This window comes from Brachypodium distachyon, chromosome 4, assembly GCF_000005505.3.
Source record: "Brachypodium distachyon strain Bd21 chromosome 4, Brachypodium_distachyon_v3.0, whole genome shotgun sequence".
NCBI lineage: Eukaryota > Viridiplantae > Streptophyta > Magnoliopsida > Poales > Poaceae > Brachypodium > Brachypodium distachyon.
The window spans coordinates 28,878,380-28,905,630 of NC_016134.3; the positions used below are offsets into that span (position 1 = coordinate 28,878,380).

At 42.4% G+C, this 27,251-nt stretch overlaps 4 protein-coding genes across 5 annotated transcripts; all 4 read left to right on the forward strand.

Annotated features, from left to right (window-relative positions):
- The first annotated feature begins 4,099 nt into the window (after positions 1 to 4,099).
- LOC100833318 (transmembrane 9 superfamily member 1) lies at positions 4,100 to 9,325 on the forward strand. The gene is made up of 12 exons (XM_003577727.4): positions 4,100 to 4,324; positions 5,429 to 5,621; positions 5,727 to 5,831; positions 5,963 to 5,980; positions 6,075 to 6,163; positions 6,240 to 6,392; positions 6,566 to 6,700; positions 7,349 to 7,515; positions 7,865 to 7,959; positions 8,111 to 8,484; positions 8,571 to 8,844; positions 8,928 to 9,325. The coding sequence occupies exons 1-12, from the start codon at positions 4,238 to 4,240 to the stop codon at positions 8,993 to 8,995; spliced, it is 1,758 nt and encodes a 585-aa protein (XP_003577775.1). The 5' UTR covers positions 4,100 to 4,237; the 3' UTR covers positions 8,996 to 9,325.
- A 1,797-nt stretch (positions 9,326 to 11,122) lies between these two features.
- On the forward strand, positions 11,123 to 15,539 carry LOC100836896 (F-box/FBD/LRR-repeat protein At5g18770). 2 transcript variants are annotated; one of them, XM_010240962.3, is made up of 6 exons: positions 11,123 to 11,257; positions 11,336 to 12,252; positions 12,394 to 12,436; positions 12,668 to 12,819; positions 12,910 to 13,111; positions 15,269 to 15,539. In XM_010240962.3, the coding sequence occupies exons 2-6, from the start codon at positions 11,374 to 11,376 to the stop codon at positions 15,307 to 15,309; spliced, it is 1,317 nt and encodes a 438-aa protein (XP_010239264.1). In that variant the 5' UTR covers positions 11,123 to 11,257; positions 11,336 to 11,373; the 3' UTR covers positions 15,310 to 15,539. The 2 variants fall into 2 exon arrangements, with proteins under 2 accessions (XP_010239264.1, XP_024310928.1); XM_024455160.1 differs by lacking the exon at positions 12,394 to 12,436 and having other exon boundaries at positions 11,336 to 11,662.
- A 322-nt stretch (positions 15,540 to 15,861) lies between these two features.
- On the forward strand, positions 15,862 to 18,862 carry LOC104584628. Its single transcript, XM_024455161.1, has 4 exons — positions 15,862 to 16,120; positions 16,208 to 16,612; positions 17,599 to 17,754; positions 18,462 to 18,862. The coding sequence occupies exons 1-4, from the start codon at positions 15,890 to 15,892 to the stop codon at positions 18,483 to 18,485; spliced, it is 816 nt and encodes a 271-aa protein (XP_024310929.1). The 5' UTR covers positions 15,862 to 15,889; the 3' UTR covers positions 18,486 to 18,862.
- Positions 18,863 to 19,982: 1,120 nt separating this feature from the next.
- LOC100837509 (protein-tyrosine-phosphatase PTP1) lies at positions 19,983 to 25,869 on the forward strand (the record flags this gene model as incomplete). The annotated part of the gene is made up of 9 exons (XM_010239586.3): positions 19,983 to 20,525; positions 22,191 to 22,284; positions 22,380 to 22,462; positions 22,545 to 22,682; positions 23,250 to 23,372; positions 23,895 to 24,037; positions 24,122 to 24,263; positions 24,836 to 24,919; positions 25,352 to 25,869. Coding segments are annotated over 8 exons (1,332 nt in total), but the record flags the coding sequence as incomplete, so codon positions are not given.
- Between the last annotated feature and the right edge of the window lie 1,382 nt (positions 25,870 to 27,251).

Below are 27,251 nucleotides of genomic sequence, written 5' to 3' on the forward strand. Positions count from 1 at the left end.
TTAAGGCAGGGTGTAGTACAATTTGAATTACAAAAAAATGGAACACAGAAATCATATGATATTAAAAAATAGAGAAATATTAGGAATTGCAATTTAGTAAACTAGAAATTGCAGATGTTGAAATTGCTGTAACTAAAGGTAGAGTATAGTGCAATTTATATTTGTTATAAAAATGGAACACATAAATTAAAAGGATGCTAAAACAACAAAAAGTATTAGCGATTGCAATTCAGTAAACCTGGAAAATTGCACATGTTTAAATTGTTATAATTAGAGGTAGAGTGTAGTGCAATTTAAATGTGTGTGTAATCAAATAGTAGAATTTTAGCAACTGCAAGTTAGTAAGCTTAAAATTGCTGTAATTAAAGGCAGGGGTGTAGTGCAAAATATGAGTTTGTTTAAAGAAATCATTTCCAAAAAAGGAGGTACAACTTGCATTAACAATTACAAGTTTCTAAGCTTGCAATTGCAACAGATACCCTAAACACCACCACAACAAACCCCATGACTATATGAACCATATAATCTCAATCATAAAACACACAAAACAATATCCGCAAAACATATAAGTGAAGGGTGAAACATAGTTTCACAAGGGGAGATTCGTACCTCCATGAGCATGCTGAAAAAATGGATGCCTACGAAAGATTCTGAAGAAGACATATTAGATGTTAGCAGTCACACAAAAAGAGCAATAGACAGAAAAGGTACTACTCATATTGCTATGAATTTTTTAATCAAACTACGGGGTGGTGTGAGAGTGGTGCACAGAAAAATTCTACATTGGACCCAAAAATTATAATGTTGAAACAATAATTTAAGTTGCGGTAGGATAAAAACAGATATTACACAGTGCAACCTGCATGATGCTGAAACACAAGTACACTTACTGAAAGATCGGTATGAACAGATCAAAATTAAACATAAAAAAGTCAATCTAAAAGTGATGAGCATATCACTTTCATGTGCGCACTTGCGACAAAAATTAGATCAGATAGTTGTATGAGCCTCGACAGCCCCCTGAAAGATGAGATAAGATCAACAGTGTTGCAGGTTAGGCCTAAAATTCCAACCTGAGATACCATCCCTCTAGCTATATAAGTGAACAGACAAAGCATCAATCATCATCACAAACAGTACTAAATTCACACTGGAAGAGCCCAGGTCCCCACAACCACCACCCCACCACTACAACAGAGCGCAGGTAGATCCAAAAAACAGCTCTAGATAGATCCACTAAAATAACAACAAAATCGGCGGAGCGCAGTAAACAGCCCAACGACAACACGCGCCAACTCATAGATCCCTCCAGCCACCCGAAAAATTCATAGATAAACTCAACAAAGCAAATCCACTAACAAGCATGCATAGTACCCCATAGACAGGCAAAAAAATCTCACCCACTGCCGTGCAAACCTCACGCGCAGACGAGCATATACCGCGACCTCGCTGACTAACAACCTAAATCAGCAAGCAAATCCACTAACAAGCATGCATAGTACCCCTTAGACAGGCAAAAAAATCTCACCCGCCGTCGTGCAAACCTCACGCATAGACAAGCATATACCCCGACCTCGCCGACTAACAACCTAACACTACTACAGAACATGACATCAATACGGACGAAAAAGTATATCAGTGGCGGGCAGGGCGACCCCTTCAGTGGCAGAATATTTAAGATGCCAATTGCATCGTGGCGAGCTTGGGACCGCAAAAGGTTGCGGTAGTGCAATTAACCAATTTGACATTCGAAATTATAAAAAGACATAAACAAATGATGCGTTCATTATCCTTACAACTTGGCTGGTATAAAAAAAATGGTGCACACAACAAAATGGACCAAACTAATTACAAATGTATTTAAATACATATGGTAAAGGACAAAAATGGACATAATTATTTTGAGTTGTGACTCCCTTGGACATATCAATTTAAAAAGGATAAAATAATTAAATTATTAAGATGAAAAATAGGGACATGAAGCACAAGTAAAAAATAGCTGATCCTTGAATTGAAAAATGCATGTGAAAACTCTGCAATTGCAACAACAAAAATGCATGGATATAGTTGCAATTATGAAAATATGAATACAAAAAGCAAAAAATGTAGTAATTAACCTTCTAACGTTCAATTGCACTTTGTTATAACTGGGATTGCAGTAATAAACTTCATACAATTAAGTTTAAAAAGCAGTACAATTTGAATGAAATTTTGACCTTCTCCTTCAGAAAAAAATCTCTGGTCCTGTTTGTTTCAGTTCTTGAAAATTTACGGCCACAACACAAGAACTATGCTACACCCTACTACAGCTAGCCGCTATTCAGATGGAATACCTGCAGTTCTGAGCACCAAAACGAATACCAGGTAGAACCCAGTACTCCTGTTCTGTTCATGCTACAGACACAACTTCGAGCACAAAAACCTACCCCACCCCGCCACAAAAAATCGGCTACGCTGAGAGTACCCCGCAACCAAGCTACAACACCTATGTCACGGGAACTCACTAGAAATGCGCATTAGATCTCGGCGCCCGGTGATGAGATGAGAAGGAAAACCACACACGCCTCCGCTGCCTTCACCACGACCAATCAAGCATGAAGAAAACAACCGAGCCAACTCCCTCTATGTTCGCCTCACGAAGCAAAAATTACCGGTGAAAAACGCGGAGAAACAAACCACAGTAGCCATTAGAGAGCAACAACAGGGGAGGGCAAGCTAAGAAGATGGAGGTGACTCCCACCGCCGACTAGGGGATCTCGGAATCACCCCTCACCCTGTCTAGAACTCACAAGGTTAATACCACAGCAAGCACACACACAGGCACGGATTTAAAAAACGAGTAGTCGCAACAAAAGGAAAAATGCAGCCCACCAAAATAATCATGAATCTTGGTGTACAGATTGGCATAAAGGAAAAAGGAGTGCAAATTAAATCACAACTAAATGTAAAACTACTGGAAAACAGAAGATAAGTCTTACAGAATTCAATTTGCAATTGCACCTTGGCGGACTTGAAATTGCGAAAATGAAGGTAGTGTAATCTTAATCATAATGCAGTGCAATTTGAAGGCAGGATGCTTGCTCATGGGCTCCGCCGCAAAGCACAGACAAAACGAATCATAAGATCACCATTAGTCGTCGACAAACAGAAAGGGGAAGGGATTCATTGGACCGGAGCAAGCAAAAATTTGCTGCCGACGAGCAGACACAGGCACCTATGCTGCCTTCCTTCACCTCGACACATCGCGGCCAGGGTCCCCGCGAGAGCCTGCAGGTCGGAGAATACGCACGCGTGTCCCGGCGGCCGAGGCCTCAGCGGCGACCTTGCGGAGCAGGAGGACTTGAGGCAACGGAGGTCAGGTCTCCCGGCGGGCGCGATTAGAGGGGCTCCAGGGACTCCCGACGGGCGCGCTTCGAGGGACGCGCCGGCAGCCGAGCGTCACCGTCGAGGGTGGAGCGGCCGCGACGACGCCGACCCCACGCCGCGTGGAGCAAAATCGCCTCCCCTCTCCCCTCCTCAGCCTTGAGCTCTCCGCGCGGAACAACACAGATCGGGGAATGGACAGAAAGTGAGAAGAAGAAACAGTCGGAGGAAGAAAAAAGAGTAACCAACAAAAATTGTCGCGATCTTGATGCACATATCCACGGCTCAGAAATCGATTGGTTTGTCAACAAAAACTAGGCGCCTGTGCGCTAGCAAAACTGATGCTAGTAGGCAAAAAATCTCAAGAAAGTAAGCTATACAGTACTCCCTCCGACACATAATTCTCGTCTCAAATTTGACAAAAATAAATAAATGTATCGTAAAAATATTCAGATACATGCAATATTTCGACAAGAATAATGAAACGGAGAGAATATTACACAAAACAGCTTGATCTTTCGGATCTTTCAACGCTTTCTTTTTCCAGGACGGCCATACATTTCTGTGCGGGGCTAGATCACATGTCGGCATTGGTCACATGCCAATGTCAACGGTGTTGCACGACTCCCGTTGCAACTGTTGCATCGCCACGGGGGAGGCCAAACCCAGAAATAGCGCATTCCCCAGGCACCTCCCCGCAAAACCGCCACCCCCGACCGACCGACTCCCCTGTCCCGGTTCGGTCGTTCGTGCGTACTACGACGAGTCGACGAGTCAGCTCGTGGTGCTCCTTCGGGCGACACTGAGAGAGGAGACGAGAGTCGAGAGATCAACCCTCCATCATCTCCGCCCAGATCTCGCCGCCGCCGACGAGATGCGCCTCCTCCTCGTCCTCGTCATCGCGGCCCTCCTCGCCGTCGCGTGCACGCCCCTTGCGTCCGCCTCCGAGTCCGACCACAAGGTGCGCCCCCCCTCCTTCGCTCTCCCTACGGTACCCTAGATCCGACCGTCGCCGCCGGATCCGTCGAGGCGCCGGATCTGGGCGCGGTTGTTGTTATGGGGTAGTGTGTGCTGCCCTGGGAGTCGTGTGCTCGTGCTTAGTTCGAGGCGGCGGCGGCGGCATCTGGCTCTGTAGTCCCGTCACGCCGTGGGTTTTGCGCTTAGAAAAGAATCAGGTGTTTATGGAAGAGAGGAGGGTTAGCTGCTCTGGCAAGCTACTTGATCTCGTTCGCTGCGAGACAGGCGGAAGAGAACAGCCGGGGCACATTCGGACAAAAAAAGGCTCACTTTTTTCGGTGGCATCAGATTTTCGAGAAAGCTATGCGGCTGGACTAGGAAACACCTCTAGCCATATTGTCGTTCAGTTTCATATCAGGGCTTATTAAAGATTCTAGATAGATAGGTGGCTTCTCTTGGCTTGCATTCGGGTACTCGGGAAATGGATCTTTCTTCGTGCCGCATTTAAATTTCGAGATGTGGTGCCCTTTTTGGGATGGGATGTCGCACTTGAGTAATCTGTGGACATATATTTGATATGCTATGTTGTGCTGTAGCCGTCGCCCCCCTGGGTGTTGGTTGGATTATTATTGCCATTCTATTTCAATCCGCTCACGTTAGGGACTATACTAGTTCTAGTTGGACATTGATGTCGTGAGATGTCACTTAAATTTGAAAAATCAAATTTATGCTCCATTTATTGTTACTCAATTTTTTAATTCACTGTTGAAGAAACTGGAGGTTATTTTCCTCTTTAGACCATCTCACATCTCAGGGACTAATCGGGGATCGGGTTTACCACAGTCACAGGTATTTGGAATAGTTTGATTTAGGACATCCTTCAGTAGATGGATAATAACATAATATAAGGGAAAAAGAAAGAGAAAATACCATCCAATTCTCATGCACACCTTATATTGTCTAAAATTGTAGACCTCATATTCTCAAACAAAGGAAATATTATTAACTTCACTGTCATCTTCACTATTTCTTTCGTGTGCAATCATACAGAGAACATGTTTCGTCATTACTAAAACATTGCAGCTTCTTCTTATATTTCTGTGTGCAGTACAAAGTTGATGAATCGGTTAAGCTCTGGGTAAACAAGGTTGGCCCGTACAATAATCCTCAAGAAACGTATAACTATTACAGCCTTCCGTTTTGTCTACCATCTGAAAACCCTGCACACAAATGGGGTGGTCTTGGAGAGGTCCTAGGTGGAAATGAGCTGATTGATAGTCAGATTGATATAAAGTTCTTAAGTATGTTGATCATTTTTGCACCCTCCTTGGATATTTGCTCAGTTTTAATTGCATTGTGCATGTTGTTTTCTGCTAACAGATTTATCTGATTGACTGTTATTTTAGAACATGTGGAGAAGGGCCCCATTTGCACAATTGAACTTGATGCTAAAAAGGTTCAGCAATTTACTGATGCCATTGAAAGTTCATATTGGTTTGAGCTTTTCATAGGTATGAGGCTGTATTTAGTTAATTAGTTATGTGCTGCTGCACATAATGTCCTTGTTTTGGATGCTATTTCTTGTTTCTAACATCTTTGTATGCAATGTTCTCACCTTTGCTTGCCGTGGTCAATCACGTAGATGATCTGCCATTGTGGGGTACGTAATTCTAAACCTGAATGACTATGCCTTTGAAAAACTTTCTACACTCTATTTCCTCTTGATAATTAGGGTTGAGTTGTCCTTTTTGCAGGTTTTGTTGGGGAGACTGACAAAAATAATGAAAACAAGCACTATCTTTACACTCACAAGAACGTTGTTGTTAAATACAACGGTAACAGGGTACCAACTAGACTTATCTAGGATCTTAAAATTTAGCAGAAACTATATATACTGGTTAAGTAAATTTCCCTTGCAGATAATTCATGTCAATCTCACTCAAGAGTCACCTAAGCTTCTTGAAGCTGGTAAAAAGCTGGACATGACATATTCAGTGAAGTGGGTGCAGACAAATGTGGCATTTGCGCGGCGTTTTGAAGTTTACTTGGACTATCCGTTCTTCGAACACCAGGTAATTATTGTTCGCACCGGTGGCAGGCAATAATTTTTATGAGGTATTTACCTATTTTGTGATGTTTCATTTTCTTGGCTCTATGTTAGTTCTGAGTTCTGACAAAGGGGAAGGCTATTCTGTATGACGAAATGGCTAGAACACTAACTTCTGTTGCAATTTTTTATTCTCAGATTCATTGGTTCTCCATCTTCAACTCTTTCATGATGGTTATTTTCTTAACTGGTTTAGTATCAATGATATTGATGAGGACCCTGAGAAATGATTATGCAAAATATGCACGTGAAGATGATGATCTGGAGTCGCTTGTAAGATCTGAATCTGAGCATTTCCGTTTAATTATTATGTACTTCCTCTGTTAACAAAACTCATTTTTTTAATCATAGTCTACAGTGAAAGATTGACCATTAATGTAGGTGTATAAATAACATTATAAGATCATACAAAGATGGATCTACTCATAATTTCCATGCTAGGGATATAACATTCAGATGGAAATAGTTATGCGGTGGCGGATGGAGCCAGGAAAAAGTTTTCTCAAAAAGCCATGTGAACTTGCTGGCGAGCCTGGGTAGCTGCCTGCCCTGCCCAGGAGGTGGCCCCGCCACCTTCAAACTCAATGCATGCAGTAGACTATTCTTTCCATGCTAGGGATATAACATTCAGATCGAAATAGGTACTTATCCGGTGGCGGATAGAGCCAGGAAAAATAGTCTTCTCGAAATGTACATTGGTCTATGGCTAATAAGCCATGTGAACTTGCTGGTGAGCCTGGGTAGCTGCCTGCCCTGCCCAGGAGGTGGCTCCGCCAGTTTCAAACTCAACGTCTGCAGTAGATTTCCCACTTGGGCACTTGATATTGACAGGAGGAATTATTTGAATATTCGCAGCAAATCTTTTGGCACAATTATGTACTTCCACTTGATCGTGGTGTTAAGCTATGATTTTCCTTTCAGGAGAGGGATGTTAGTGAGGAATCTGGATGGAAGCTTGTGCACGGAGATGTATTTCGGCCTCCTCGCAGCCTGATGTTTCTTTCTGCTGTTGTCGGTATTGGCACTCAGTTGGCGGCTCTTATCATGCTTGTTATTGTATTGGCCATTGTTGGCATGCTATACGTCGGGTTAGCCCAAAACGAGCTTCCTTGTTTCCTTTTTTCTGCAATGCATTTGAAAAATGTAGAAGACACATTTTGAAAGCCATGGATATATTCTTCTGTACATTGATGTTTGCACATTTCTACAAGGAGCTATAGATTATAAAATTAAAGCAACTCAATCTCTAAAACTGACCTTGACTTCATTAATACTGTTTAGTCAGCTAGTAGGAGTTTCCATTGGCCTTTTATCCTAATTATAGTATTATGCTGTATTTGCCGGAGAACCTTCGCAACCTTATCATGCGTTTATGCCCTTACATCTTTATTTCTTGATGTACAATAATGATTGATTAGTTAATACTCTATTTGTCAGACGAGGAGCCATCATCACAACCTTCATCGTGTGCTACGCTCTTACATCTTTCATTTCTGGATATGTTAGTGGCGGTCTTTACTCAAGGAATGGTGGTATGGTTCTCCACAAGTTTTTATTCTTTGGAATATTTCTATTGATAACCTTCCCCATGATTTTCTGCTATCCTGAATTCTTGAGTTTGATAATGCCTGTTTAAATTCTCTTATTCTCAACTTTACTGTGGATTCCTTGATTCAATGGCAGGCAAAAACTGGATAAAGTCTATGATCCTTACTGCGTCCCTTTTCCCATTCTTATGCTTTTCAATTGGACTAGTGTTGAACACCATTGCTATCTTCTACCATTCATTAGCGGCTATACCATTTGGCACGATGGTTGTCATATTTGTTCTCTGGGCTTTCATCTCTTTCCCTTTGGTGCTATTGGGAACTGTAGTTGGTCGAAACTGGAGTGGTGCTCCCAATAACCCATGCCGCGTGAAGACAATCCCTCGTCCTATTCCTGAGAAGAAGTGGTACCTTACACCTTCTGTTATCTCATTGATGGGTGGGCTTCTCCCCTTCGGCAGCATCTTCATTGAGATGTATTTCGTGTTCACGTCATTCTGGAACTACAAGGTAAAAACAATATATTGGTGGACATTGCTGTACCCCTCAACTTTTATTTGACGTATATTTGCTCCATTTTTTTATGTCCTTGGCAGGTGTATTATGTTTATGGTTTCATGTTACTAGTCTTTGTCATTCTCCTAATAGTCACAATATGTGTCACCATTGTGGGCACTTATTTCTTGTTGAACGCTGAGAACTACCATTGGCAATGGACATCGTTCTTCTCTGCTGCATCTACTGCCTTGTATGTATATCTGTATGCTATATACTATTATCACGTGAAGACAAAGATGTCAGGATTTTTCCAGACTAGCTTCTACTTCGGCTACACCTTGATGTTCTGTCTTGGGCTAGGGATACTTTGTGGTGAGCTCTCAAACTTACTAGTGTTCATTCTATTCCAAATTGATATTAGGTCTCTTGAACTGACACCTGTTTTTTGTATTTAGGTGCTATTGGCTATCTGGGGTCTACTCTCTTTGTGAGGAGAATCTACAGAAACATTAAATGCGACTAAATTGCCACTCTGATGCTGGTAGACGCCATTAGCACTTAGCAGATCATGTGTTGTCGCAGGTCCAGTGTGGAGTAACGTATTCTAATTAACTTTTGGGAATTATACAGGAGGTTGCTCTCCATTACATTTTTCTGTTTTCTTTTTGGTCTATCTCTGACATGGAACTGGCCCCATAAAATGTATACCTATATTAGTTCAGGAACTAGCTTCAGTACTGAAAATTACATCTAGGTCTCTTTTTTGCGGCGACCTACATTGGTCAATAGCAAGACATCGTTGATGAATATTGCTGCAGTGCAGGTTCCAGTTGACTAGATTTCGCCTCTAGTATGACTTTGTAGTTTGTATCTTGTGTGGAGTTATTTTCTGGCAATCAAATTCGATCTCACCTGACACCTAGATTCGTATGCGGGCAGAGAGAGTGGTTTGCATTCAAACCGATTTTGTACGGACACTTTGCAAATTCGAGGACTATATTGGGCTTCGCCACCAAGCTGTGGGTGCATTTTACTCGGCAAGTAATGTGTTCGTTTGTGTGCATGTGCTAATCCGATAAATCATCCAACACATCAGCTATTCAGTTCCATCTGCTAACAAATTACCGTTCATCCAACGGTTAGTTTACGGTAGAGTTCCTTTTTGTAGACTTTTTCTATAGAAAAATATATTCGTTACTTAGACGTGCCACCCAAATCGCTGGTGACATGAGACTGTATGAAGGTAGGAATACGGCTTGGGGCACATGCTCCATCTTCACAGGCGACATGAGACTGCATGAAGGTAGGAACACGGCCTGACCACACGGCTTGGGGCACATGCTCCATCTTCGCACCTGATGCCGCTATGGCATCAGCCACATAGTTACATCGACGATTACAATGTGTAGATCGGCATGATACAAAGTTTAAAATAGCATTTGTTCGGATCTTTTGAAACATTGTTTCATTGGGGCCAAGATCATGGTCAGAACCGGTGATCGCCTGGACAAGCAACATGGCATCAGTTTTTATCACAATGTGCATCATCCCCCGTAGTTGGGCAGCTTCAGGTGCATTGATGCATGCCATTGCTTCAGCTTGCAGCGAATCCATGACATGTTCCATTCTTCCAGTTCCAGATCCTATTGCATCACCCAGATGATCATGAAAACAAATTAGTCGGTAGACATTTTGAGGTAATTAAATTTTTGGTCAGAAATAATTTGAGAAGGTCAATGTTTATTAGTGACGAGAACATCGTATCTAAACAAAGTTGAGCCACTTACTATGGGACGGAAGGAGTATTTATTTTGTTCTGTAAGTCATATGTGATTCGGATATATGAAAAGACTTTGTTGTTGCTTGTGTCATCTTTAGAACAAGAATATTGTCCCGAGGTTTAATCACATCTCTGTCTCTGTCTCTACTAAGAATGTCCCTCCCCATTTTTCGTCCACTGATTTTAGACCGTCGGATTGGAATTATAGAAGGATTAAATCAGACCCCGCGACCATACCAACCCTGCAGTGGAAAAAAGAAAGAATTGCCATTGTATGCAAAACCTTAAGTTCCGAAATACCACTCAAATAGCATTACAAGTCAGATTTTCATACCAAAATACCGTGTTTGGGCCTTGGCGTCGAGGTCGCGGGCCATCACGACACAACCTATTTAGTATTTATTTTATATTTTATTTACATTTCATCCCATCTCCTCTCCACAAGACTAACGGTGCGTTCTTTTCGGCTTCTAGCACCGGTTTCTTCTAGAAGCTGCCCTTACCTAGTTTTCTGGAGAATCCGCATATCAGATTTAGCTAGGTTTTTAAAGTAATTTAGAGCAAACTAGTTTGATAGCCTAATCAAATTTAGGTGGCGGTTTCTCCAGGAAGCTTGGTGAGAGCAGCTTGACAGAGAAATCGGTTCAGGAAGCCGAAAAGAATTGGCCCTAAATTGGCCCAAGCGGCAGGTTCAGACATAGTGCGCCGACACACGACCCACTTATAAACGGGTCCAACGGGCCTGGCCCGGGCTAAGCCTGTTAAGAGACGGGCCAGCCCGTTGGCCAGCAATACCGGCAGGGAGAGCAAGTTATGGGTCGGGCCGAGGGTTAAAAGGCAGGGTGTTTATATGGGCCGGATCGGATGCTAGCTCAAAAAAAATAGGTAGCTCAGTGAGCTGCCGTCTGCCGTAAACCCTCGGCTACAATAACCGTGCGCCGTCCGAGAGGGGGAGGGCAGCTCCTTCGTCTCGTGTACTACTCTTCCCTTAGCACGGCTGACTCGGTGAGAATCGTTCCTTCTTTCCCCCCTCCGCCTCCACTGGCCAAATTTTCGCCATCGCTGACCCCATTCACCATGCAGCTCCATCTCACGCCGGTCCCCGAGTCCTGTTCGGCGAAATGCCTCGCCGCGGGTCCGAGAACCAGGCGAACAAGAGACCGGCCACCACGGCCGGCGGGGACGACGACGAGGACCGCCTCAGCGCCCTCCCGGACCCTCTCCTCCAGCACGTGCTGTCGTTCCTGCCCTCGCGCCTGGCCGTGAGGACGTGCGCGCTCGCCCGGCGCTGGCGCCACCAGTGGAAGTCCGTGCCCGCCGTGCGCGTCAAATGCTCCGACTTTGCGAATAACAATCTGCTTCGCTGCTTTGTTAACCACTTTCTGCCCCTCCGTGACCGTGCTCCTCTACGTGAGTGTGATATCGGAGCCTACAATGGCCGAGACATCCCTCCATTGATCCTGTATGCTTTATTATTCCGAGTCCAGGTGCTTCGAGTTGATCTCACTATAGCGGGCAACTACGCGCAACTAAGGAACGGGAATCTCGTCTCAGAGCAATTAGTTAGGCTAGAACTTAAATGTGTGCAGTTGGAGGAGTCCCACTTTCTTGATTTCTCGAGCTGTCCGAAATTGGAGGTGGTAAAGATGGACTGTTGCGCATACGATTCGGATATCTTGTCCCAATCGTTAAGACATCTGAGCATTACTGGATGCACTTTGATTCCGGACAACACCTGCGCTCGTATCTTTACCCCAAGACTTATTTCATTGGAACTTGCTGACAATTATGGCTTGACTCCTGTGCTTGAGTGCATGCCACCATTGGCAACAGCATTTGTCAGGCTTGGCAACGGGTGTAGCGAATATTGCTTGAACAGTTATTATGGGGATTGCGGGTCTGATGACTGTAACGAAGCTATGGTTCACAGCGATGGCTCTGTGCTTCTTGATGGTTTGTCGAATGCCACAAATTTAGAGTTGATAGCTGATCCTATAGTGGTACGCTTACTTCCACTTCAATTGTTGTTTGCCATCTGCTACCTCTTGTTTATTTCTATCCATTAAAGTCACAACAAGTCCTGTCTGTGTGCTGCCTGCTTGTCACCAATCAACCGTTTTATTTATTATGTTTCTATGCAGTGTCTCCATAGGTGGTTCAAGGGAATGCCACTACTGTACATTGGTGCATATCTGTCTTGAATAGTTACAGTTCTCTTCTTAGTCTCATGTAGTTTGAGTCAAACGCATCATATTGTAATTAGTTAGCGAGCTATTGATTTCTACAGCAATTTAGCTTATTTGGTTGATGTATTTCCTTTTAGTAAATTAGAAACTGTTGAAAGCTCATAATGAATCTAGACTTCTAAATTTATAGCTCTGCATTGTTCTTACTCCTTTGTGTTGCTTTCTCCAGTACATTTTCCGAAGGATTTGAAGAAAAGTCCTTCTTTTGGCAAGCTAAAAACATTGTTGCTCAGTGAATGGTGTTTTGCTGATAAATTTGGTGCACTAATGTACTTTCTCCAACACTCACCAGTTTTGGAGAAGCTTAGTCTTGAACTGACGGTAGGGGTGTATGACAACTTGTAATATACCATTTTATTTAAATATTTGGCTGATTGTTTCTGTTGAATACTGATACTTTCTTTCCCACAGACATCAGAATCTTTGTTTGAAACACATGGAAGCTGCTACCAAAGGGAACCATTCTTAGCATCTAAACACCTCAAGGTTGTTGAAGTAAAATATCATGAGGATGAGGTGTTTGCGCTTGCGGAGGTTCTAAAGATTCTGATTACTTGCGGTGTACCTTCAAAGAAAATTATCATTGAAAGTATGACCTCACGGATTTCTCATAGTAAGTTATCCGTTGACATTCTTCTTTGGTTTGTCTTAACTCTAAATGTGTTTTGTTTTTCTAAAATCTAGCAAGGTAAAACTTCTCAATTCTTTCAGACAACGAAAAGACTTCAAAGTTCATGTTTAAATAGAAACTAGACTCTTAATGACAAAAGTACCAAACAGTCAGCCAAAACATCCACCTAACTTGTTTCAATACAAATATGAAGCTAGGCACTTGTGGTATTGGTTACTTATGTACTGTCTTCAGGTTGAACAGTTAACAGTTGGTGTGCGCATATTTGCATAATGATGTCAATTGCCTTTGAGAATCTTTGCTGTTATTTTCCCAGAAAAGAGACATCCGGGCATTTTAGATATCCGAAAGTTGAAGAAAGCGTGCTTTTGAGAATCCACCTGGCTGGCCTCAATGTCGGATGGACTGTCGGGTTAGATGTAGGGCCATTGTGCAGGGCCGCCAATGCGCTAGTCCTAGGAGGTGCAACCACTACTATTCAAGGGATAAGATTCCAGTTATCCTTATGTTAGGAAGTTTAGATTCTTAGAGATATTTCTAGGTTTGGTACGTTCCATCATTAGCATGTAAACCGGCTATATGGATCACTACAAAGAATTAAAGGAGTCCATTCATTGCCACGTCGAAGAGTGTTTCATTCTCATAGTCCTGTTGAGTTGAGCGTCTTTTAGATAATTGCTTGTTTGGATATCTACTTTTTGATTAATCAAGTTGCAAACATAATATATTAATTTTTGCGTTTCAGAACAAATATGAGATGATAGGTAAGGTGCAACGATTGGTCAACAGAATTCTTTCTGTTTGTTTGTCAGAATGGTCAACAGAATTCTTCTACATTTAATTGATTTATCAGTAGAGTGATAAAACTTTTTGTAGCTTCTTTCTTGTGGTGTTCCTTCAAAGAAAATTATCATTGAACATATGACCTCACGGATTTCTCATAGTAAGTTAACCGTTGACATTCTTCATTGGTTCTTATATGTCTTAACTCTAAATATTTTTTATTCTTCTAAAATCTAGCAAGGTAAAACTTCTCAAATCTTTCAAGACAACATAAAGACTTGAAGGTTCATGTTTAAATGGAAGCTAGACTCTTAATGACTACCAAACAGTCAGCCAAATCACATCCACCTAACTTGTGTCAATACAAATATGAAGTTAGGCGCTTGCGGTATTGCTTACTTAGGCACTGTCTTCAGGCTGGGCAGATAACAGTTGGTGTGCTGCACTGCATAATGATGTTAAAAACTTGTTGCTGGTGAGAACCTTTGCTGTTATTTTCCTAGAAAAGAGACATTCGGCCATTTTAGATAACCAAAAGTTGAAGAAAGTGTGATTTTGAGAATCCACCTGGCTCGCCTCAATGTCGGATGGACCGTCGGGCTAGACGTAGGGCCGTTGTGCAGGGGCGGCCAATGCGCCAGCCCTAAGGGATATTATTCCAGTTATCCTTATGTTAGAATGTTTAGATCCTCTAGAGATATTTCTATGTTTGGTACTTTCCATCATTAGCATGTAAACCGGCTATATGGATCACTAAAAAGAATTAATGAGTTCTTTTGCTGTCATAATTAAGGAGTGCATTCGTTGCCACGTCGAAGACTAATGCTCTGTTTCACATGGTTCATTATCATAGTCCTGTTGAGTTTAGCGTCTTTTAGATAATTGCTTGTTTGGATATCTACTTTTTGATTAATCAAGTTGCGAACATAATATATTTCTGCGTTCCAGAACAAATATGAGATGATAGGTAACGGTGCAACCATTGGTCAACAGAATTCTTTTTTTTGTCAGAATGTGCAACAGAATTGTTCTACTCCCTCCGACCCATATTACTTGTCTCAAATTTGCCAAATATGGATGTATCTATGTTTAAAAAGCGTATAGATACATGTAATATTTTGACAAGTAATTCCGACTGGAGGGAGTACATTTAATTGATTTGTCAGTAGAGTGATAAACTTTTTGTAGCTTCTTTTTTTTGCTGGTGCTTAAGAAATCAGTTCAGTAACTGAAAAATCCTAACCGGAGATGATTAAATGAATACGCTACATGTATAGTAATCAAATAACAAGTCCAAAGTTGGAAAGGTTCAAGCTAGTTGCTGTGCTTACTGTGTCTTTTTTTTTTGTTCAACAGGATTCAATTTCGAGCAGACGGTAAAGCAGTTCAGCCATTGATGGTCCACTGTTTCTTGGCTGTTCAGTCTTGCATAGCAGAATCTAGCACCATGACCTAGTTGATTTTGTCCAGCAGGGTGGTGTGTCGCCTCCATTCGTGCTAACTTGAGTGGAATTGTTCAACTACCAATGTGTTATGTATGACTTATTTTCTCAACGGTTGATATTATGTAGAAATGCGTCAATTTTACACCTCTGAACCGTCAAGGAAAGTTAATTTTACCCCCCAACCCCCTTTCCTGCCCATAAAACGCCATGTAGGCGGACCGACCTACTTTACCGCCAAGGTGACGTTGGATTGGATGGTAAAGCAAATTCGGGTTCTCTTACGATGATTTTATCGTGCTCTGCTATGATTTTCCAATGAAACTGCTAAGTCTGAAAGGCTCAGAGTTGTTTTTGCCTTGCGATGTGTCTCAGCCACTGGATTGTATCGGACGTCAGCTGCAGTAGGCTATAGCGCTCGGTGAGTTGCCAAAGTAAAGTAACCGAAGCAGCGTCCGCTAGTCTCGTGGAATGGGGGATTTTTGCGAGGCATGGGGGGATTTGCCGATTTGGGCGGGAACAGAGAATTTCAGAAATGGGCGAGGAGAGAGATCGAGAGAGCAACTTATGGGCCGGGCCGGGCCGGGGCGCGGATTTATATGGGCCGGATCAGAGCGCAAAGTTGCTCAGACAGAGAAGTGAGCAGTGCAACTCCAACAACCGTGCGCCGTCCAGGGAGGAGAGGGGCGGGGGAGCTCCGTCCTCTCGTCTACTACTCTTCCCCAAGCACGGCGGCGGCCGGCCGGCCGGCGGCACGGCTGACGCGGTGAGAATCGTTCCGTCTCTTCCCCCTCCGCCGGTCCGTCCCCCCGGTGGCCCTTTTCGGCAGTCGCTGACCACTTTTTTCATGCAGCTCCATCTCACGCCGGTCCCAAACAACTGTTCGGCGAAATGCCTCGCCGCGGGTCCGAGAACCAGGCAAACAAGAGAGCGGCCACCACGGCCGGCGGGGAGGAACACGAGGACCGCCTCAGCGCCCTCCCGGACCCTCCTGCAGCACGTCTTGTCCTTCCTGCCCTCGCGCCTGGCCGTGGGGACGTGCGTGCTCGCCCGGCGCTGGCGCCACCAGTGGAAGTCCGTGCCCGTCCTGCGCCTCCCATGGTTTGACATCGAGCGCGCACAGCCGCCGCACAGCTTTGTCAACCACCTTCTGCTCCTCCGTGACCGCGTTCCTCTCCGTGAGTGTGAAATCGACACCTACGAGGGCACCGTAGACATCTCGCCATTGATCCTTTATGCTTTATTATTCCGAGTTCAGGTGCTTCGAATCGATCTCAACATACCGACCAACTACATGCAACGAATGAACGAGAATCTCATCGCCGAGAAATTAGTTAGGCTAGAACTTGGACGTGTGGATTTGGAGGGGCACCACTTTCTTGATTTCTCGAGCTGTCCGAAATTGGAGGTGGTAAACATGAACTATTGCACATACAAATCGGATATCTTGTCCCAATCATTAAGACATCTGAGCATGATTGGATGCACTTCTCTTCGGGACTCCTGCCCGCGTATCTTTACCCCAAGACTCATTTCACTGGAACTTGCTAGCAATGATGGTTTGACTCCCGTGCTTGACTTCATGCCATCATTGGTAACAGCATTTGTCAGGCTTGGTGTGGAATGTAGTGAATATTGCACATACAGTTATTAGGGAATTGCGGGTCTGATGACTGTGGCGAAACTACGGTTCATAGCGATGACTCTGTGCTTCTTGATGGTTTGTCGAATGCCACAAATTTATGCTAACTTCCACTTCAATTGTTGTTTGCCATCTGCTACATCTTGTTTATTTCTATCCATTAAGTCATAACAAGTCCTGTCTGTGCGCTTCCTGTTTGTCACCAATCAACCGTTTTATTTATTATGTTTCTATGCAGTAGCCCCATAGGTGGTTCAAGGGAATGCCAGTACTGTACATTGGAGAATATCTGTCCAGAATAGTTTTGCAGTTCTCTTCTTAGTCTTATGTAGTTTGACTCAAAACTCAAAAGCATCATATTGTAATTTGTTAGCGAGCTTTTTGATTTCTACAAAAGTTTAGCTTATTTGGTTGGTGTATTTCTTTTTAGTAAATGAGAAACATGCAAAACCTGGTATGGGATACAAACCTATCTATCTGAGTACAAATAATTACTTGTCAAAAATAAGATCGAAAACTTTTGAATGCTCATATATAATGAATCTAGAATTTTAAATTTATAGCTCTGCATTGTTCTTACTCCTTTGTGCTGCTTTCTCTAGTACATTTTCAGGAAGGATATGAAGAAAGGTCCTTCTTTTGGCAAGCTAAAAACATTAATGCTCAATGAATGGTGTTTTGCTGCTAAATTTGGTGCACTATTGTACTTTCTTCAACACTCACCAGTTCTGGAGAAGCTTAGTCTTGAATTGCATACGGTAGGGGTGTAATACAACTTCTTAGATACGGAGTATAATTTTATTTAGATATCTTGTATGGCTGATTAATTTCTGTTGAATACCGATGCTTTATTTGCCACAGACACCAGAACCTTGTTTGAAACACATGGAAGCTGCTACCAAAAGGAACCATTCTTAGCATCTAAACACCTCAAGGTTGTTGAAGTAAAATATCATGAGGATGAGCTGCTTGCGCTTACGCAAGTTCTAAAGATTCTGATTACTTGTGGTGTACCTTCAAAGAAAATTATCATTGAACGTATAACCTCACGGATTTCTCATAGTAAGTACACTCTTAATGAAGAAAAGAACCAAACAGTCAGCTAAATCACATTCACCAAACTTCTTTCAATACAAATATAAAGCTGGGTGATTGCAGTATTGCTTACTTATGCACTGTCTTCAGGCTGAACAATTAAGCAGCTGATGTGGTGCTTGATAATGCTGTTAAAAAATCTAGCCTGTTGTGAGAATCATCAAAAATTAAGGATCCGTTTGGCATGGCGATTGATTGTTATAGTCCTGTTGAAATGATCGTCTTTTAGATAATTGTTTGTCTGGCTACCTACTTTTTGATTAATCAAGTAGCAAGAAGAATACATTTTTTGCATTCCAGAACAAATATGAGATGATACCTAGCTTGGATTTTTCCTGTGCTTACTGTTTCTTTTTTTTTTGTTCGACAGACTTCAGTTTCTAGCAGACGGTAAAGCAGGTCAGCCCTTGATGTGTCTACTGTCTCTTGTCTGTTCAGACTTGCATAGCAGAATATGCAGATTGTGTACCAGGGGCGCTCCATTCGTAGCAACCTGAGTGTAATTGTTCAACTACCAATCAGTGTGTTATGTAGGACTTATTTTGTTAACGGTCAATATGTTTGACTATCATGGATGCGGCTGGAGTTTTTTCTTTTTTAAAGATCGCTGGAGTTTGTTTAGGCTTGTGTTCGTTAGCATAAGTCTGACCTTGCCTGCTTAAGGTCACTAAAAGTAACATCTATGGCCTTGTTTACCATTAGTGTTTTTCTTGTGTTTTTAGACTTTTATCCTCCCAACTTCAAAAACACTACTCCCTCCGTTTGGGTTTATAAGGCTCCTATTGAAATTTGTGCCACATTTTGATCAACAATTATTCAATTTATATTTAGTATATGTATATAAAAGTTATACCATTAGACAGTGTTTTTCAATACTAATTCAACAATATATCTTTTGTGTCGCAATAATCTCGTATTACGAATCCAATTTTTGGTCAAAGTTTGGTATAAAATTCCACGTGGGCCTTATAAACCCAAATGGGGGAGTAGAAACCTCAAATTAGTTGTTTGGTAAGGAGGGATTACAGGAGATTAAACACCACATTTTTTGTATCAATTTAAAACGATTCTCGTACAAGTGATTTTGTGGTGGAAGAGTTCTTTGAGAGTATTGGTTGAACACCCAATCCTCCAAAAATCAAATACACATGCACTAAAAAAATACACTAATGCCAAATAAGACTTTAAGTGTTCATTTAAATCGGATGAAATCTATCTTGTTTGCTTCTTAGATGCACGGGATCGACATTCGATTTAAAAACCTTTAAAAAAATATTAGAATCAAAATTGGGTCGCAACACATCTATATCTAATTCTTGAAATTTTGTAAGGCAGTTGTTTTTAAACTTATAGCTCGTTTGATGCTCGTCATTTCATTTCATTTGGTAGAAATGAAATCAAAATTTGATACGATTTCGTTTGGCTGTATTTGTATCTCGGATTTAATATGTTTGTCTGCCACATGGATTAGTTGAATGATATGAAATTCCAGATAAACGATGTCTTTTAGTTTTAGAGAGAAATTGTGGTCAGGTATAAGTGTGATTCCATGGAATTCCAGATTCAATTCTTGTATCCAAGCCAATTTATGTCAGCCAAACAAATTTGTTTTTAAAATTCAAAATGCATTGCGGAATTCCTGAATCAAATGATGGGAGCCAAACGAGCCATTACAGAATTACCACAAGAATTCAATTCAAGTCCTGTAATAAAATCTCTTCAAAAATCGTGTGAATGAGGTCCCAAAATCTGAACCAGAAGCAGCACTATTTAAAATCCCCGAAATCTCCCTCGCATCTTCCTCGCATCTCGTCTAGCCCACCAATCCCCGACCAGACGCCCCGCCGCCGGCAGCACGGGCCACCGCGTCCGCCATTTCCACCGCCCCTGACCCTCTCCTTCCCTTCCGCGAGCAAAGCAGCCCGCATCATCCCTTCTCTCCCCCACCCCCAACCCCACTTGCACAACCGCGGCATCAGCATTCTCTCCTCCCCAAGTCAAGTCTTCTCCAAAAATCCAATTCCAACCACCCCCGGGGAAGCAAAGAGACCGTCGCCTTTATTTATACTCGGCCAACCCACCCGGCTCCACCACGGCGACCCCGACGGCTTCCCCCGCGTCCCCCTCCCCTTCCCCTCCGCCCGCCCCCAGGCCCAAGCGCCGCCGGGAGACCACTCCCGACCCCGCAGCCGCCACGGGGAACTCGCCGCTGCGCGGTGGCCGGGGAGGCCGCGCCGCGGCGGCCTCCTCCGTGCGCCGCCGCTCTGCGACTCCGCCGCCGCCTGCAGGGTTCGACCCTCTCGACCCCGACGCGGTCCCGCCGCCCAGGACGCTCACGCGGGACCAGGTGAAGCACTGCAAGAACGCGCTCAAGGTGTTCGAGAAAAAGCTCAAGGACCCGGCCGCGATCTCCCAGGAGTTCAGAGCGCTTCAGGTATAGAAATCCTCGCCATCCACTCTCTTCTTTGTGCTAGTCCGACGCTACAACATGGCGAAATTGATATCACCGACCTTTTCCTTTTTCTTTGCGAAATCAAGATCACCATATTTTTTGAATGAAAATAAGAAAATTACCTTAGCCATGATTTTCTAGTCTTGCAATTGCGAATACAAGTTAGAGTCGTGAATAATGTAGGCGGTGGATTTTCCTGTATGATTGTGACTGCCGTATGATCCTGCACGTTAGGTTAGCGCAGCTTTGCTTCCAAGCGAAGCGTCAAGGTGAACAATAGCTGTACGGCCTGAAGGGAATGTGCTGGATATGATTAAGGGAGTAAATAAAGGTTGTTTCTAAAGCTACATCGTAACATGTGGACTTGCAAGGCAACTGGGACTGAAGTCCCCTATTTGGACTGCTAAGTGCCAAAATTATGCTGAGGAGTTATGCTGCTAGCTTCAGAATACCGTGTCAAATTAGCAGAAACAGCAAACGGAACTAGAATCATCCGCTCCTCTTATGGTATTGCCTGTTCCTTGAAGTGAACCTGTGCATGGCCATTCTTTTTACGCGCTGTACGATGGATTTCACATGATGCTGAAAAATAACTCAATATTCTTTTTGGGGAAAATAGATCACCAATTTTGCTTGCCTAGGTCACAGACAAAGCAAGTATTCCTGAATAGGTGTTTTTTTATATGGTACTGATCTTTCATCATTACTGCTGATTGATTGCCTCGGGATATGCTCATGTGATCTTTAAGCTCCCTTGTGCTGTTTGGAACAATCTTTTTTTGTAAGGGGACATATATATCTATATACTGTCACTGATTAAAAAGGAGACGTATTCTCAAATGGGATTGTCCCATATCAAGTGCTGTACAAACTTGGAACAACTCGATTATCTGCCCTTGGCCTCCTAGTCAACTTTTTGGCAAGACTAGCAGTCTAGCGCAGTGCCCGTGCGTTGCCATGGTACCACAAGAAAAGAGCGGGAATATAATTTGCTAAATGGGTGCAACCTGATAATGACATATTAGTTCGCACCCCAGAGAACAACCAGATAATGGGCACAACCCAGAGAATAACTGCTCCAGGGAGGGCCATTGCATGATTTGAAGCGGGATAATTTTTTGAGAATGCAGGAGAATGTATTTGAAAGGAGAGATGGAATGAGGAAGAAAGGTGATAGGATGAACAGCATCAGAAGAGCTAACTACTCTGTATTAGAATGAGTTGTGTCAGTATTGCTAGCATTGGACAGTTGGTTAGGCAGAGGAAGCTAGACTAGTCTAGAGAACTCAAGGGTCTTATTTCTGCTTTTATGCAACAACTCCCACATGTAAGAGTGGAGGTAGGAGTGAACTCCCCAACTCCAAAATTCTGAAGTAGAAAAGAAAAGAAACATGGGTATGGAAAGTGTATCACAATCTCATGTAAATCTTAATTTTGTGGTACATTGCTAGCTTGCCCACACCATTTCGATGCAAGTGAAAGAAACAATTCAGATATATGTATTGGCAGGAACAGTAGGTCTTGGAATTACTATTTCTCTCCAGTTCTACATACAAGGATTAGTTTTTAAATTATCCGTTATAAGAATTAAGATACATCTCTTCCAAAGTAGATCGTGCAACGAGTAATTCAATGTAATTATTTCAGGACATAAGAAAGCAACTCCTATCGACCCAGAAGTTTACTGTTGCTCAAAATCCTGCTAATGGGGAAAGGAATCGCTACACTGATGTCTTGCCATGTGAGCATCATTTACTTGTATAGGCTGTCTTGTGTAGCCTGCAAGACCACCTCATGGGATCCATGGTTTGATTTAATCTGACTTTTTTTATTTAGTTGATGAAACCAGGATAAAGCTACAGTCCTCAACAGGCAATGAGACTGCAAGTAATGATTACATCAATGCAAGTCTTATAAAGGTAAGAATGATGTATGTCCTGGTATACTTTTTGTTTGCCCTTTCCTTTCGAATCCTAACTGGCATGCTGCATATAAAATCAGCGGAATGATGGCAGCGATCAAACAAAGTTCATTTCCACTCAAGGTCCTCTAGTCAATACATTCGAAGATTTCTGGCAGATGGTCTTTGAGAACAGCTGTCCTGTAATTGTTATGCTCACCAAATTTGATAGTGTTAAGGTACGAATAACAAACGTCGTGCATTTCATTGAGTTGACCTGATATTCAGTTTCTCTTGTCTTCCATAATTATACCATAAGCTTACTCCACCTGTCCGCCTATAGCACCAGGTTATTTTATTATCACTTAAGTTTTCTGTTTATAATTTCTACTCTTTGTGGACAAGGCTCTTTTTCTTAGTATGTTTGACACTAAATGCTCAATATTTTTGCATCTCTATATTGATGCGGTGGCATGTATGCTTCTCAGCTTGTCATATGTAATTCAGTTGATCAGAACATGAAAACGAAATGACATGAAAGCATGATGAAACATATGTATGGAGCGAGCACAGCTGCACAATGTACACTTCTCAGCTCACCCCAGGGAATTCTGAAACTCAAATGGACAGGGACATTGTACCTCTAATTTTGAGCATGTTGCATATAGTTCCCTAGTTCTCCTATGCAATTCAGAACATAGAATAAATTTTTTATGTGCTTGTCTTTTCCTCCTTCCTGATGCACTCATGGGAGGGAAGATCCTATTTATTCAATATTTACATTTAAATAATGGCAATAATGGCAGTGTGATGAGTATCTTCCATTGAGGAAGGGGCAAGGTGCTTACGGAAAATTTAATATCAAGATCACAAAGACCAAACATGACGGTCAGTTATTGTTGCGCATGGTGAAGGTGCATTCTAACGAGGTAAAGATATACTAAAACTAGTATATTGTTTGTATATGGTTTGCCTCCTTGTTCTTGATAAAAGTGTTAAGATGTGCTGTACAAGCGAAGGACTATTTTCTTCCATGTTTTGGATATGTTATTTTGTACAAATGCACAGACTTAATTCTTTTTTAGGATCGGTTAACAGTGGATAGTACTTCCATTTAGAGGAGCTTGATGTAATTCACATTTGAGGAAAAATTCCTTTCATATAACATGTTGAATTATATCTCAGGAATGGTTATACTATTGCTGGACAGAAAATTTCTCATTCTGTTAGGATGCTCATGCTTAAACTTTGGTGGTACGCGGTAGTGAAGGTTTCAGTTCAGCTTTTAAGGCATAGATCCATCATAAGCTATGATGGGATACATGTTAGCTTTACACCACTGGTGCATATTTGTCATATTGCTACACATATTGGACATTCTGTAGCTTGCAACATTAACTTAATCGTACAAGAGTTGCTGCATTGCTGACTGATCATTCTTCATTTTTCAGTCAGATAGAGTGCATACTGTTCTCCACATCCAGCACTCTACATGGCCTGACCATGGTGTGCCAAATGACAGCAAGACTGTACGAGACATTCTAAAAAGATTACATTCCGTTCCAAAAGAGCATCCTATTGTTGCACATTGCAGGTTTGATTGAAATTAATAGCATGATTCCCTTTTCACCCTTTTCCACACTCAAATAGTATTCCATTCCCTGTCTTTTTTCTGCAGTGCGGGCATTGGGAGAACTGGTGCTTATATCACCATCCATAACACAATAGAGAGGATTTTACTTGGTGAACAAACTGCCATGGATCTTGCTGAAACTGTCAGGAATTTTAGGTCCCAGCGACCTGGAATGGTCCAAACAGAGGTGCAGTTGGTTTTTCTTTATTTCTGTTTCTAAATCAGTGATAGGATCCTCTCAGCTCAAGTTGATTGATTAATGAAGTGTTCTAGGCAGGTGCTAAATAGATCATTAAAGTGTTTAATGAAGTTCATATAGAAACTTTCTCAATTAATATACAGGTAGCTCATGGACAAGATAGATTAATAAAACGTCTTAGGCAGGATATTATCCTTTTACCAGTGCCTAGAGCATCAGGGCATGTCCAGTGCTAAACTCCTGGATAGGCGCTTAAACCTGAACAAAAGAAAAGAAAAAATTAAACATCCGCTAAGAGTTTGGGCTTCCAATGCTGGGCGCAATTCCAGGCGCTAAAAGCTGGCTCCGTTTTTTACGCCGCAGAGAGAAAAAGCATCAAGCGCTCGGCGATTCATTTTGCGCCAGCGCCAGCCTAAGACTGGGATTAAGGGTAGCAGGGGCCAGATCATTGCGATTTATTTCCCTAGCGCCTCGCTAAGCGTCAGCGCTGTACATGGCCTTACAAAGTATACTGGCTACTAGCACTATGTATCCTAACAGCACTTTCTTCTGCTTTGCAGGACCAATTCAAGTTTTGCTATCATGCAGTTGTGGATGAGCTGAAAGATCTGGTTACAAAGTTATAGCACGGAACCATTTTTTAGGTAGGTTTTATGCAGAAACATGCGTGACATACCACTCTGACACTTTCGTCTCATGTGTACAGCCCTTTCTTCTCGTGCATAAAGGTTTGAGGCTCTTACAGTGGGCACTTGAGATTTACTGGCTACTAGAGTTTGTTGTTTAAGAATATGGGCAAGCCCATATGTTCCAACAAATATTTCCATGGTAGCAGCAGTCTGCACTCTGCAGCTACCAGCAAGCAATTGCTGTTTACCCCTCTCTCTCAAAAATAAATAAATATATGAAAAAACCTGCTCTGCAGGGATTAGTTGGGATGCTCTGATAAACAAGGTGCTTCAGGAGGATAATTTTATGCATTGATTGAGCAATTAAAATTACCTAATGAGTAATACAGATTAGGTTGTCTACATGCACGGATGCACCCCTCCCTTATAGTGTCTTCTGCTTTGCAGGAACAATACAGATATGCTATCAGGCTATATTGTGGATGAGCTGAAGGATCTTGTATAAAATTTGTCGGTACCGAGTTCCTTGTTCAGCTGGAAGCTTTTCTAACTTTCCCTGACCAGAAGTTGGTTATTTCGGACATAACCATTCCCCGATCGTTCCTTGTCCTGTATTCATCTCTACTATTCTTCATTCTGAACTGTACTGGAGATTTGGAATATCAAAGTGGTAAGGCACTACGGACCTTGTTTGTTTTTTACTAGATGAATGAAGCGAACTCAAATGTGCAGAGAATTAAGGTTTTGATACGGCTGGTGTTAATAGTATTAGATAGTTTGTCTTCCCTCAAGTAGAAAATGATTTGACACTTAAGGTGCAAAAAGGGGGAAAAATATTGTAATGGCATTTCACTTTGTCTCATCTTATGAGTTGTCGTGTCCGGGCAACACAGATTTCTAAATTGCCAAACGAATTTTTAAGAACATGTATGTGTCATATATATGATTATCAATTTTTTGTCCAACGGTATTGGTCTAGCTACTTGTTTCCTACGTATGCAGTTTAGAAGATTAGTGCATTGTGTTTTCTATATGGACGAGCAAAGCTTCAAATACAGTCATAAACTGCTTCCAACGTGAGTGCATTATGCTTTCTACACAAGTGAACAAAGCTTCTTTAGAAACGAAGCAAATTTTGGTTGCACTGGAAGCAAATATGAGTGGCACTGAAAACAAAATTAGGTCATGTTTGTTTGGACATCTGTTTCAGATTTTGATGCTTCTAGCTCTCTACGTGTAAACGGGAGAAGTACTTTTTAGAGAGTTAGAAGCACCAAAAGATGGAGCAGAACCCCAACAAACTGATCGAAGCCAAAAAAAAGTAAGGTTATCTAATTAGGTCCATTGTCAATTGATCTATCGGTTGATAAGAGGTTAGTCTTAAAACACTTACCTAGTTCACAAAGAAGATGCAATTTTGAGATGAGCTTAGTAAAACATTGAAATTTTGACATGCTCTCTTGCACATAAATTTGACTTTTGGCTCATGTTGTGAGGTGCCATTCAATCCAGGGAACATATAATTTAGAATCAGTCATTTAAATCCTTCTGGATGGACATGGATGTGTCTCGACAATTAACAATCCAGGGAGTATTACTTTTTTCTACTATTTTTGTCTCGACAATCCAGGGGTATTGCTTTTTTCTTACTCGCTCTGTCCCATATTAAGTGACTCAAAATTATCTAAATATAGACGTATCTATATACTAAAATACGTTTAGATACATTAGAGACAACAAAACTCAGCGGACTCCGAACATTCTCAGGCCATCTATGGTGCTAACCGTCCGATTAAACGCCACTATGATCGCCCACCGTCGGATCCCATTAACTGAGCCGCTGCTCCTCCAGAAAAATCGGAAAGTTTTGGTTAACTGGGCCGGCGGCCCATTGTCCAACTGAAAAAACATTGCCCTCCCGTCTGCCGATCTCTCCTCTCTGCTGCATCGCATCAGCTCGCCTGGTTCGCCTCCCCTTTCGTGTGTCTCCCCCAGCCTTCAATGGCGGCAGTGGCAGCCAGCTTCGATTCCTCTTCCCCCGTTTCCTATGGTCCTTCGCCTCCCGTCCTTAAAGATGGTAATGGAGGTCCATCACTCTCCCTCTTGTCTCACCTCTTTTTCCTTGATCGACCTATATATATATATATATATCCAGAACCTCCATTGGACGGCGATCAGTTCGGTGGAGGAGAAACCCTGCCTCCGGTGTCTAGGGATGGCCACGGCGAGCAGCCACGCGACTATGCGGTCGCTTCTCTGAGAGCTCATTGACTGCCATGGTGCTCGGCCGGCAGCTTCTGGCAAGCTGCTGACCCCTTCACCCCACCCTCCCCTCGGGTGACCCACA